At 43.6% G+C, this 14456-nt stretch overlaps 1 protein-coding gene across 1 annotated transcript; it reads right to left on the bottom strand.

Moving 5' to 3' along the window:
* Positions 1-616: 616 nt before the first annotated feature.
* On the bottom strand, positions 617-9197 carry LOC309537314 (phospholipase A2 inhibitor gamma subunit B-like). The gene is made up of 6 exons (XM_082232160.1): positions 9102-9197; positions 7984-8035; positions 3938-4057; positions 3585-3734; positions 1155-1295; positions 617-962 (listed from the first exon to the last, which is right to left on the bottom strand). The coding sequence occupies exons 2-6, from the start codon at positions 8030-8032 to the stop codon at positions 817-819; spliced, it is 606 nt and encodes a 201-aa protein (XP_082088286.1). The 5' UTR covers positions 8033-8035; positions 9102-9197; the 3' UTR covers positions 617-816.
* Between the last annotated feature and the right edge of the window lie 5259 nt (positions 9198-14456).

The raw sequence follows: 14456 nt of genomic DNA, 5'->3' as shown, positions 1-14456 counted from the left end.
CTGGTTGGCTGTACCAGTTACTAGCCCAACATTAACTTTATACCAAGACTGTGACTTATCTCTCTGCTGTCTCTTGCTCGCATAAGACTGGATGATTAAAAGGGGATACATACCATTTTGCAAAGCGCAATAATTTTTGAAAGCCAGGAAGAGTATCAATAAGCATGAGTAAACTTAGGACAGGAGTAGGGAACCCTTTGGGGTCTTGTGGTCCCCTGTGAGCATCCCCTCCGGATGGGTAATGACTTCAACCTTACTTTCTGCAGGGACTGGCTGCACTATATAGCTTCCCATGGGGTACTTGGTCACACAGCCAATCCAACCACATCTGCACCTGCCACATACCTGCCAGCACATATAACATCAGGTGTGGAGCAGATGGGTGTGGTTTGAAGAACATGGCCTTGTGAGTGATACTGCTGCTCGTGGCAGTTCAGATCTGGGCCGAAGATTCCTCATGCCTGACTTACAGAATGGCAATGTGGAAATGATGGGCATTTCTGGCTTGAAAAGAAGTGCCTGTTGCAGTGAGTTCCCAAACACAGGCTACTGTTAACCATGAAAAGGAGCATGCAGTTATTTAGAGTCATCCCAGGAGCCTCAAAGAAACAGAAACTTCTTCACTCTTGACATGATTTTATTCACTGGCAAAGAAAAATATTCAAGGTATAAAATTGCATAGGATTAGTGGAAATGGAAATTGCCTGCTAATAATGATGCCTGGATTAATTTCTTTTTAATCTCTCCTTATCTTCCAGGAAGCTGAAGAGATGTTTCAACACATGTTCATTTATGTTCTGAGGGCCTAGCAACTTGCTAGTGCATGTATTTGACAGCTGGAGTGCACATGGCGTTCTTCCATATTTCTACGTACAATCCAGGTATCCCGAGAGTACGTGGCCCACTCACACAGGCACGTTTGGTTCCACAGCCACGTTTGGCATAGGTGTATATCTCATCACCTGCAGGAATTGAGAAGAATGTTGATTTGGTTTAAGCTGAGCAATTGACACGGAAATGGGCACTAAAATTCCACTTGGTTCTGCTAGATTTCCCGAAGTGAAATCGCGTGAAAGATTGCATAAAACGTGAAAGTTATCAGGTAATCAAACGTCAGGAAAATGGAATAAAGAGCTGTCTGAATACAGCCTTACCCTGTTGTACGGACACATCATAGTAGACACATTTGCGCTCCCAGCCGTGGCAGTTTAATGTCTCCGTGGGGCGGCACCTTGGATTCTGCGAGAAGCATCCAGGACACTGCAAGCCATTTGGCCTGGCCCCTAGCCGTGGCACTGAGAGCAAGCACAGAAACAGGGAAGAAACACCTCATCTCAGATCCATTTTCAGATTTTAGATAAAGATAGTTACCCATCCTCCAGTCATTCCCCTTTGGGCTTCTCTCACAGTCTTCAAACATTTCACCAAAGGAGCAACCACCCAACTTTGTGGCCCCGCCATAGGGAATTCTGTGAGTCCTCAGGTACCCAGGGCTCCAGGGAGTGGACACCTATGATGCTACCCCAATCTCGCCGCGGTGCAAGATTCCAGTGGTTCCAGGCTCTCACCCAGGGTTCATGTTTCCTTTGGAATAATGGGCAGCAGAGACAGTGGTGCCTTTATGGTGTATGGGTTGTTGTTTTTTTGCACATATATACAACCTGAGCCTACGATGGAGGGTTTCATAGCACTAACACGCCAAGAGGGTCTTGCTTCTCCCATTGCCACAGCCTTGGATTGAAGCAGAAACCAGGCAAGGCTCTGTCTCTCTGGCTTCCCAGCCTGAAGCTTTGCTTCCAGCTTCTACCTCTCACACAACTCTGCCCTCTGCCTTTTGTCTTTCTAACTACCAGCAAGTCAAGGGAGGGGGACCCAACCATTTGCCGTCCAGCACAGAACCACCTTCCCTAAGCAGCCCATATTTAGAAGGCCATGACCTCAAACCGGAAGCTAGGCAGGTTGTTCCAGGAATTGAATCTGTGCTGGATCCAGGAATTAGAAGGGGGCTCAGGCATACAACCTGCCCTCCCCCCTCCACTCAACACCAGAGTATGGAGGAAGAGTGTAGCCATTGTGGCTAGTAGCCACAGATAGTCTTATCCTCCATGAATTTGTCTAAATCCTCTTTTAAAGCTGTCCTAACTGGAGGCCATCACTGCCTACCAAAGGATTGAGTTCCACAGTTTAACTATGTGCTTACATAAAGAAGTGCTTCCTTGTATCTGTCCTCAACCTGTCAATGCTCAGCTTCAATGTGTCATAGCTGTGAGCATATTCACACATTCACACACACCAAGAGAAAGCAAGTGGGATCACTCCTGCTAGCTGTACGCTTGCGAAACATGGACCACTTATAAATACCATCTTCCAAAGCAACTACTCTATTCCCAACTTAAGAATGGTCACCGTAAAAAAAGGGGGGGGAATTATAGGGAGAGAACTACCCAAACTGTACAGAAACTTATTCATGTATGCTACTACAGCAGCAAGAATGTTACTTGCCCCAAAATGGAAAGAATAAGAATTCCCAGCAAAAACTTATGGAATATGCAGAAATGACGAAACTTACCTAGGAAAAAAGAAATCAAGAAAACAAACTTTTTATAAAAGAATGGAAATGGTTTATTGAATATTTACAAACAAATTTGTATGCATCCAGCTTAACACCCAAAACACCTGGGGAGGAGGTAGAGTTGCAATCCTGTTCCCGCCGTACACAAACAGCCCCACACCCCGGGTTTTGAAGGTGAGAACATGATGGCTGTTAGGGTTGCCATGTGTCCAGAATTTCCCAGACATAGCTGGCAAGTGGCTGTCAGAAACTGTCCAGGCAGAAATTGGCTAAACGTCCAGGCAAATCTGGCTGCATGCTAACCCAGCGATTTCCCCCTAAAAATAGCTCATTCAGAGCTTAACAACTTTGGGAAAAAACAGAGGGGAGAAAGCTCACCAACTTTTCTGTCCAGATATTCACTTTTTGAAATATGGCAAACCTAATGGCTGTACTCTAGGGACATATTCAAACTACAGTGGTACTTAATTTAATTCGTTCCAGAGGTCCGTTCTTAACCTGAAACTGTTCTTAACCTGAAGCACCACTTTAGCTAATGGGGTCTTCTGCTGCTGCCGCGTCACCAGAGCCCAATTTCTGTTCTCATCCTGAAGCAAAGTTCTGAACCTGAAGCACTATTTCTGGGTTAGTGGAGTGTGTAACCTGAAGCGTACGTAACCTAAAGCGTATGTAACCTGAGGTACCACTGTATACACAAGCACATGGCTTCCCCCAAAGAATCCTGGGAACCACCCTTAACCAATCAAGGAGTTATCATCCCTGGCACTCTTCGCAAACTACAGTTCCCTAGATTCTTTGAGGTGGGGAGACATGTGCTTTAAATGTGACCTAGTTCATACTAGATGTTCTCAGAGGTCATTACTGACATTGCATTGCCATTACTGCAATTCTCCATGGCAATGTTCCCCAGGAACAACCAGTGCCCCTTGGAGCAATGCTGGGGTGCAGTTTGGTGACACGAATCACCCCAATGAAGAGGAAGAGCTTGGAAAAGTCATGCCAAGGTGCTTACGTGTCACTGATCCAGCATTGCAGAGATCTTTGTGGCAACACTTGGCAGCTCTCCGTTTGCGCTGGTTTGGGAAAGTGAAGCCCATGGGTGTCGGAGGGCAGAACTTTTTCTTGGTGCAGCCTTTGAACGTGGAGAACCATCGGTCATTTCCTGGGGTTTTTCATGGAGGAAAGGCAAAAAGGAAATCAACAGCAATGTCAATCTGAGTACATTAATTTTTGTTTACCTACTCATTTATTTTTGACATGCATATCCTGATTTGCTTTTTAAATGCACACACACAGAGAGAAGCACTACCCATTTTTGCCTGTGGCCATTCCCAGACCTTGGCAAAGGGCCAAAGAATCACCCACCAACAATGTTCTCTGAGGTGAATATAAGGCAGGCATCTTCAGATAGTGGGCAGGTATAGGGCGTCCCAATGCACGAGTCACTGTTGCTGCTGCTGCAGCGTTCACAGTTCAAGCAAACACCTGGAAGGGAAAGGAAATGGCAGAATTAAAAGATTGAAAAAAGTATTGGTGGAAGAGATTCATAAGGACCAAGCAGGCTTTCTCCCAAGAAGACATTTGTCAGACAACGTGAAGAACATAATAGACATTTTGGAATTATTAGAGGTGAATATAAACACTAAAGCAGTTCTGATATTTGTGGACGCGGAGAAAGCCTTTGATAATATTTCTTGGAGTTTTATGAAGAAGAATCTACATGGGATGGGGGTAGGGCAAGAATTTGAGAATGGTATGGGTGCAATATACTATGAACAGAAGGCTAAGTTAATTGTAAATAATGTGGTAACAGAATAATTTAAAATAGAAAAAGGGACAAGATAGGGGTGCCCAATTTCCCCACTGCTTTTTATATCAGTCCTGGAGGTTTTACTAAACATGATTAGAAGTGACCAGCTGGTTAAAGGGGTTCAGGTCGGAGCCAAACAGTATAAGTTAAGGGCCTTCGCAGATGATTTGGTACTTACTTTACAAGAGCCAGACACTAGTACAAAAAGGGTTTTAGAGCTAATTCAAGAATTTGGTCAAGTTGCCGGATTTAAATTGAATAAACAAAAAACTAAAGTTTTGGAGAAAAACTTAACAGTCATGGAAAGGGAGAGGTTCCAGAACGAAACAGGTTTGACAGTGGTTAAGAAGGTGAAATATTTAGGGGTCTATATGACATCTAAGAATGTGAACTTGTTTAAAGATAATTATGAGAAATGTTGGTCAGAAGTCAAAAAGGATCTAGAAATATGGTCAGATTTGAAGCTTTCCTTGTTAGGCCGAATTGCAGTTATTAAGATGAATGTATTGCCTAGAATGTTATTTTTGTTTCAAGCATTGCAAATTCTTGACAAGATGGACTGTTTCAAGAGGTGGCAGAAGGACATTTCGAAATTTGTCTGGCAGGGCAAAAAACCCAGAATAAAATTTAAGATCTTAATGGATGCAAAGGAAAGAGGGGGATTTGCCCTGCCGGACTTAAAACTGTACTATGAATCAGCAGCCTTTTGCTGGATGAAAGAGTGGTTGCTCCTCGAGAACACAGATATCTTCGACTTGGAAGGTTTTAATAATGTATTTGGATGGCATGCATATCTATGGTATGATAAGGTTAAAGCGCACAAGGCTTTTAAAAATCACATTGTTAGGAAAGCATTATATAATGTTTGGATCAGATATAAAGATTTGTTGGAAAATAAAACCCCAAGGTGGCTGTCGCCAATGGAGGCTAAAGCTGCGAAAAAACTTAATATGGAGGCTAAATGGCCAAGATATTGGGAAATTTCGGAACAAGAGGGTGATAAATTGAAATTACAGAGTTATGAGAAATTGAAGACTAAAGTACGAGACTGGCTCCACTATTATCAAATAATGGAGGTTTATAAACAAGACAGGAAAATTGGCTTCCAGGTGGAGAAATCAAAATTAGAAACAGAACTGTTAGAACCCAATGCTAAGAATTTGTCGAGAATGTATAACTTGTTGCTGAAATGGAATACACAAGATGAAACAGTTAAATCAGCTATGATTAAGTGGGCACAGGACATTGGTCATAACATCATGTTTGCTGACTGGGAACAGTTGTGGACCACCGGTTTGAAATTTACGGCATGTAATGCCTTAAAGGAAAATATTATGAAAATGATTTATAGGTGGTACATGACCCCAGTCAAGCTAGCAAAAATCTACCATTTGCCTGACAATAAGTGTTGGAAATGTAAAGAAATTGAAGGTACTTTCTATCACCTTTGGTGGACGTGCCCAAAGATTAAGGCTTTCTGGGAAACGATATATAATGAAATGAAAAAGGTACTTAAATGTACTTTCCCTAAGAAACCAGAGGCCTTTCTCTTGGGTATTGTCGGCCAATTGGTGCCAAAGAAAGATAGAACTTTTTTTATGTATGCTACCACAGCAGCAAGAGTACTCATCGCAAAGCATTGGAAGACTCAAGATCTACCCACTCTGGAAGAATGGCAGATGAAGGTGATAGACTATATGGGACTGGCTGAAATGACTGGCAGAATCCGTGACCAGGGGAAAGAGACGGCAGATGAAGATTGGAAGAAATTCAAAATTTATCTAAAGAAATATGGTAAAATTGAGGAATGCTAAAATGTTGAGGTTTTAGGGAAAAAGGGGGATTACAGCTGTAAAAGATTAAGTAAAAGAAATGAATAAGGGAAAATTTGATAAAACCATGGGCTAGGATTTGCTGAAACAAGCTTGGAAATTGGGATGTAGAAAGGGGAGGTATGGGGAAGTCGATGAAGTAAGGTTTAAGAAAAAAGGATATGAAATTATACATGTTTGTTTGTGTGTGTGTTTGTTTGTTTGTTTGTATTGTGTATTGTTTGTGTCTATAAAAACTGTGAAAAACCAATAAAAATTTTATTTTAAAAAAAGGAAATGGCAGAATTAAATAAAGGGCTGAGTTCCAGTCAGGTGGTAGTTCAGTCAGGGCTGGCCCAAGACATTTTGTATACCCCCCAACATTTCTCCAATGAAAATAGGGATGTCCTAAGGAAAGCGAGACATTCCAGGATCAAATCAGAAACTTTGGGTGGCTTCTGTAAATCTGAGTCTGTCCCTAAAAAACGGGGACAGTTGGAGGATCTGGTTTTGGCACCCTGGGTAAACCACAAAATGGCATAGCAAACCACAAAATTCCCTGGATGCCAAGATCCAGCCAAAATTTGTAGCAAATTAGCATGGAAATAAAGGTTTTTAGATCCTTAAGATGTGTCCTTCAAAGGTCCTTCCAAAGTTCACCTCTTCCCCTAGCATAGAAAAAATACCATACATTTGGTAAGTTAAAATGGTTTACTTACAAACCCTCCAAAGTTCATATTCATCTGCTTTTTCATACAGCATTCAGAAAATGTTGCACAGGCAGTAAAACCTGACTTAGTTACAGTGGTCAAAGTTCCTAAATTATAGGTATACAAACACAACAATGGCTTGTAAGAGCCATGTGACCTGAGCTGTAGCAACCAGCTCAAAACCTCTTCACTCATTGAACTTCTCTGGTAGATTGAAGTAAACAAAGGCCTTTGATTGCCTTCTTCCCAAGGTGAGAGGGAGTGGCCTAACTAAGCCTTGCAGACCAGTTTACTCTATGACATTAAGCCCTTCATGCATTAATTAGACATAAGCATGCTGCTTATATGAGGCTGGTTCATAGGCGCCGACTCCATGGGGCTTGAGGGGGCTTGAGCCCCCTCAAAAATTTTTTTGGGGGGGCTCAGCCCCCCCAATAATCTCGGGCGCCCTTGCCGCTGTCCCCCGCCTCCTCCCCACCTGCTCCCTCCCCAGCCAGCCAGCCAGCCGCGCGCCCTAGCTGGAGAGCCCCGGCCGTCCCCCGCGAGAACAGGGGAATCCCCGGGGGCGGGGGCTTCTGCCTCTAGCCCCAGGTTTCCCGCATATCAGCTGTTCCGGAGCTGATTAATAGGCAGCAGCACGCTCTCCCCTATTCGCTCACGAGGGGGCGGCGCCACTTTATTTGCATATTCATGAGCTTATTTGCATATTCATGAGCTTATTTACATTTCACGAGCTTTCCCGGGCCCCCCCAATATTTTTTATAAGTCCGCGTCCCTGGGCTGGTTACTCCACAGTTTGTACTACAACTCCCATCTGTTGGGAGCTATTGTCCAAATGATTTGCAGGATGCCAAACTGGCAAAGGCAGGAGTAAACAATATCAGATTAGATAGGCAAATAATCTAACATGATGTAAGGCAGCAAGAGTGGCCAACATTATGGCCTCCAGATACTGTTGAACTTCAACTCCCATCATCCTTCATCAATGGGCTGGGGCTCATGGGAGCTGGAATCCAACAGTGCCTGGAATGCATTACACTGGCAACCCCTGGCCTAAGGAGCTAAGTCCTACTGACCTACCTGTAACAGGCAGGAGAAGGAAGATGTAGATGATCAGAGATGTCTGCATGGCCTTGGGAACACATGCAAAAGAGAAAGGGAAACTCAAGCTCAGATGGCAGCTACATCAGGGATCTCTATTCTAGTCTAGCTGTGGGGGGGATTTGGCTTGTGGTCCAACTGGCCTCCAATGATAAATGGGGGAGGGTGACCAGCAACAAATATGTGCTTGGTGGGCATGGGTATGTGGAACTTTCCTTGCGCTTGGTCGGAAAACTGTAGCGAGCATAGAACGTGACAGCACAACTGCTGATAGGAGCGAGACCCTATCATCATATTACACATCTACCCCAAAGTCTTCTCTGATTGTCAATGTGTTATGGGGCCAAATTAAAGGTATTACTCTTAAGGTGTGTTTGTTTTCCTGAATATAATGCTAGTTCTTCTGTCCTGTTTCCTAATGTTCATTTCATACTGCAATACCTGTTGTGTTACGGAACTGTGGCTTGTTGACCAATATTCCGGACCAGGGGTGCCAACTTGAATAAAATATTGTGTGGGCCCCGCCCCACATAATCAATCACATGACTCAGGGCACACATACCATTTGAATGGGATTGCCCTTCAACTTGGGGGGGGGCAGACTCTCTAATGTTTTATTGTAGGGGCCCCTAGGAGTTGGCTCCTATGTCCTGGACATGCTAAATTTCTTTCGCAGCAATGGGCATGACACAGCAACAAACATCATTGGACGTTGTTGTTGCTTACCCACCCTTTCCACACATGTATGCTTCTGCTCCCCCATGAGACCCCCATGGAAATAGCAGGAAAGGACTGTATGCTGATCTAACCACCCCAAATTTCATGACTTTACTCCCATGAATTCCCAGGTTAAGTGAGCTGCAAACTGATATTTTTTCCGGAATCAAATAACATGGAAATGAGTTCCAAATATGTACTATATTCCATTAGTTTTCTGCAAATGGCTTTTATGTCATGTGACTTGCCAGAGATAATGGGGAAATCAACAGTTAGGGAAACGTTGGGGAAATGGAATAAACAGCTGTATGACCACAGCCTTCATATGTATATAAAGCCCTTAACAGCTTGGGACCGAGTTACTTGCAGGATCGCATTACCCCATAGGTGCCCACTCAGCCTCTTCGACTCGTAGAAGCTTCAGTGACATTAGCCAGAAGAGCAAGAATCATTGCTGCAGCTTCTTAGAGTTTTCAGGTGCATAAGCCCAGCAACTGTGGAGGCTTAGAACACCTATTGTCTGACATGATTATGAGATCAGCAGTTTGCTCTTCCAGCTTCTGCTTATCAGTCCACAGCAGAGCTGGCCATCCAAGTCTTGCTGAAATCCGGTGGCTATCAGCCCCAGCCAGCTTGAAACAGTAAGGAATTGTGGGAGGTGTAGTCCAGCAAAATCAAGAGGGGGCAGCATAGGGTCTCCATCCCTGTCTATAGTTACTGAGATGATATTTCTCTCTCTCTCTCTAATTGAATTTATTGCAGGGTTGGGAAACTAGATAAGAAGAATGGGCCAACTTTGATGGCAGGTGGATGGGTGTGCTGCCCAACGATAAATCAGCTGATGTCCCCATGAGGTCAGGTGATCCATTTTTGCCCATATGGTATGAATTCAAACATGGAAGGCAAAGGCGCAGCATTTTGCAAAAGCTGATTGGTGCTTTGATGGTTTCTGAGTTTATGGATTGCTTGAAGGCCTCAAAATCTTGCCAGGTTTTAAAAGTGAGAAAGTTGGAGTCCTGCTTATTTTCTCTCCCCTAGCTGCTCTGTCTCTTTAGATTCCAGACTTGGAGCCCTTAACTCCTCCCATAAACACTCTCACACACAGTGCTTCTGTCTTGTCTGGGTTCAACCTCAATCCCTTGACCACCATCCATCCTCCAACCACCTCCATGCACTCAGCCAGGACATTCACTGCTCTCACTGGTGCCTACTATGAAGGAACCCGACACTTCTGAATCTGCTACTGTTCACCAGCTGGGCTCCACTCTCTGGTTTATGTCCTTGAGCTGTGCTCAGGCTTCTTGCTTGACAAAATGGAGATATGGCTAGGAACTTAGGCATGGCTGGAATGGTAGTGAGGCTTGCTTCTGATTTTGGGTTTTAGTTTCTTCATTTGTTTTAATTGAAGTTCATCTCTTTTTTTATATACAATAATCTTGGACAAACCTAAGGAGTGTTGCTTTGCCCCAGACTGACCAAATCACTTTTTGAATCAATACAAAGTTACATTAGGAAGAAACACAACTATCTCCTCTGTAGCCTCACCTGCGCCACCCCACCCAACCATGCACAAAGCCTCTGACTGGGACCTCCCCTTAGTGCTAAAGCCTTCCTTAAATTCTTATTGACAGTCATCTGGGAGAAGTAAATATAACCGTTTTTGGACTGAATATCCTTTATTGGGCATGCAATCTTTCATTCAGAAAACAGTTGGGAACCCTGAAAAGAAACCTGGAAGAGGATGGGGAGGCATTGTGGTTTTGTCCCCAAGTTGGGTTGAGGAAGAAATTCAATTTTGTCTGCATATTAATGAGAAACTAACTCGTTTGCACTTCTCAGATCAATATGTAAACTAAAACTCAGCTTTCAAATATCCCGTTTCTCAGAATTTTGCAATGTAGTTCATAAACCAAACAGTGTATACAAAAATGCATTTATGTAGGGGAAGTGCCAAAAGTGCATATTTCGGTGATAATAACATATGTACAAATGCATTTTGGGGGGGAAATCCTAGCAAAACTCTAGTCAAACTGCAATTACAAATTGTGTTTATTAGGAGAAATTGATGCTAAAATGTGGGTGGATTTTCAATAGTGGTTTTTTAATTAAAAAAATGTGGATTGCTCTAGTATTGTGGAGAATTGAATTTAAGATTTTTTTAAAATGAGAAACTTAAGACCACTGATCTTGACAGATTTGTCCATTCTGGTGCCCAAAAGCTCACGGCATGGATCCTACAAGTTGGCTGGCATGGGAATAAAACTCAGGAGAGAAACTTCATAAAGAGAATGCTGGAGATACTGGGTAGCAGGAGGAGGAAGGAACTCTTCCCCAGGATATGCTTGGTGCTGGAGGATTTAGCAGGCTTCCATACTGCGCTTCGCATTTTGTAGCAGGTTCCGTTAATGAACCCGATTAGGCTATAGAGTTCACCCACGTTGCTTGTTCCACAACCCTTTATGACAAAAGACTTGGAATCTGCAAGTAGACATGGTTAATAGTCATTGACAGTCTTATCCTCCATGAATCTTATAAGATCGAATCCCATCATTTAACTATGTACTAGGCAAAGAATGTTTATTTGTTTGTTTGTTTATAAATTTTATTTATAAATTTAGAAAAATAAAATACAACTAGTCAAAAATTTTCCAATATTCCCTTGGTAATCAACTTCCCTTCCACCCTTCCTTGGTTTTCTCAAATTATCTTTTGCTGCTGCATATTATAATGATTCTACACCTTTTTTTCTCCACCTTATTCTCAAAAAAACTTTTGCTGTGAGCTTACTCCAAACCTGCTAGCATTTTAACATGTTTACAATATTTTAAAAATAATCTATAAACATTCTCCAATCCTCCTTGAAAGCTGTCTTGTCTTTGATTCTTTGATACACCTGGTCCAATTATCGCTAGAAGAAAAGCTTCTGGTCTTTTTGGGAGAGTCCTCTTAATATATATTTTCCATCTCATTGCATATCATCTCCCAAAATTCTTTAGCTGCTCTACAAGTCCATCACATATGATGAAATGTGCCTTCTATTCCTTTACATGTACCTAATTCTGACTCATACAAGACTTCCTTATTTGGCCAATCTGAACGTTCCAACATTTAGCTTGATAATCTCATCTCAAGGTTCTACTCATTTGAAAATGACATGTGAAGGAGCCCAGATTCAACCCCTCACCCAAAACATTTTAGTGCACCAAAGGACAATGCACAGAGAGAACACCCTGGAAGACTCTTACTTGAGGTTCAGGGCAGCAGGTCTCTCGCTCTGCCACCTGAGGTGTCCATCTCATCTTGGCTCATGGTTGGACCATCTCTGGAAGCTCCAGAGACAGCATTCTCCTCCCACCTGTTCCCTCTACCCCACACAATCCCTCTTCCTCCCCTGCTAAGTACCTTCCTTAGGGCCATAGGTGCCTGTTACGTTGATGCAAGTATTTTCCGCATCTGTGCATGAGACTTTTCCGCCATTGCAACTTTCCTCTGTCTCAGCAAAACATCCAATTGGGCAAACGAGCCCGTTCTTTCTAGAAGAAGCTGGAGGAACTAGGAAGCAAAGAAGAGAGAAGCAAGTGGTGTGGGGATTTCTAAATAGGAATCTAAGAAGAGGCTTGATGGTACCTTGACAGGCCTGATTCACACACGCACCGGTAGCAGCCAGTGTCTTGGGGTGAAGCAACCCTCCTAATGCTGGCATTTCTGCCGTTTATCTGTATGGAGGACCACCAAACAACCATGCAACTGCCCTGCCTGATCCTTCACATCACAGTGGCTGCTACTGGTGTGTGCTAGAAGTGAGATGGGAAACAGCAGTACATGGAGTACTTGCACATGATGGAGCAGGAAAAGGATGCAGGAGGTTGGAGTTGTGTGAATGCAACAGCAGAAGCTCTGGACTGGCTCACCGTAGACCCACATCTTTCTGAACCCACCCTCATCTCTTCCAGGCAGGCCGCAGAAACACCATTATCAGGAGATCAGCTTCTCCCCACACAATCCTGTCCCACACTCAGAGTTCCTTCTTCTCACGCCAGGTGTGGGCTAACTTTGGCCCTCCAGATGTTGGTAAACTACCAACTCACAACATCCTTGCCCGCTGGCCATGCTTGTTGGGGCTGAAGGATGGTACAGTTAAGCAACACCTGGAGTGCCACTGGTTCCCCACACCTGTCTAAGAACACCTGCTTGTTATGGACGGCATTCCCAAACTGAGGGGGCGGTGGTGGTTGGCAACATGCAGGCACCCACTGAGCCCGTTCCCCCACAAGCACTTTATTTTGATGTTGTTTTCTTCTAACATTTTCATTGTCAGAAAGAATGAGGTCCAGAGACAACTTTTTTGCCTGCCTTACATTAGGATGAGAACAGGTAGAGGGACTAAAACTTCATACACTCCATGCTATTCCTACCAGTTTCAAATGCAAATTGTGTATGGACTCAGATAAAGAATAAAGAATACATTAGTAATAAAGAAACATTAGTAAAGAAAGAACGTTTTACATTTGTTATAATGCTGTGACACCAGATGGCACCATAGAGCAGAAAACTTTTCTACACGATTTTACATAGAGTTTTTTTTTCTTTCGTTATAACAATTTCTAATTTCTTTTTGCAGTGTGTTCTTGAAACAATAACACTGCATTCATGGCGGATTTATCCTGCTTTGATTTGTTCAATGATGCTTCCCTGATTCTACTACATCGTTATCACTGGCTGGAGGGGCTGGCTACAGAGCAACAAAAATGGGGAAAACATAAACCAATACATTTGTAGAATGAAAAGTTAAGGGGGTTCCATGGGAAGTAATGAGATGCGCACTGATTGGAAATGAAGCCATGTGACTAGCCCAAAACCTTTGCACACACAAACATGATTGAAACTGCCCCAATAGCACCATGAGCAGAAATCAACCTGGGTGCACAAGGAAAATGACACCTGGAGGGACCCTGATTTGCAATTCTGTTGTCAGAGAGGGGGCAGATGATGACTTACCTCCCCATTTTAAGTTTGCATTGCAGCCATCTGTGGTACAGCAAGCCGAGGTGTGGCGCAAATATTTCCCATCTGCTATGGTGATGGTAAAAGCATGGGCACAAGAAATATTTCTCCCACATGTATAGAATGTTGCATTAAACTTTGGGTCTGTTTACCGGAAGATAAAAAAAGACAAACAGCAGGTCAAGAGACCCCATCCCCCAGAATTCTCCTTCATTCTCTGCCTAACTATATTGTCTCTACTCTGCCTTGTCCTTCCACCTTGGTTCCAAGTTCTCCCAAGGGAATATGGCTTCCCAGAGTATAAGAGCCTGTAGATCAGACAAGAACACAGTATAATCATAGAAACATAGGAGCATCTGCTTTTGGTGACCAAGTTCCCAGGTTCAATCCCTCCATCTCAAGGTAGAGCTGTGGAAAAGGCTTCCTGTTTGCAACTTTGCTAGGTGTGTTGTAGTGTATTTTTAAGTAAAGGGATTTGTGCCATTGGCATACACAGCCATGTTGCATCATTACCATCCAGCAGGTTGAACCAAAAACCACCTTAGACATAACTGCCCTGAGGTCGGAAACACAGGACGGGGAGGTACAGGCTCCCTAAATAGCACCCGTACCAGAGGCAAGACCACTGGCATAGGGTGGGTGGACCAGGAAGGCAGTGGCCCCGGGTGCAAAATTCTGCAGACAGGCTCCGGCTTCTGTGGGGATCTCCACCTTGCCTAGGCGAAGACAGT

The sequence above is a fragment of the Podarcis vaucheri genome (genome assembly GCF_965113315.1).
Source record: "Podarcis vaucheri genome assembly, chromosome: 7".
Classification (NCBI taxonomy): Eukaryota; Metazoa; Chordata; class Lepidosauria; order Squamata; family Lacertidae; genus Podarcis; species Podarcis vaucheri.
Note: the sequence above shows the minus strand (reverse complement) of the source record. Positions and strands in the feature narration are given on the sequence as shown.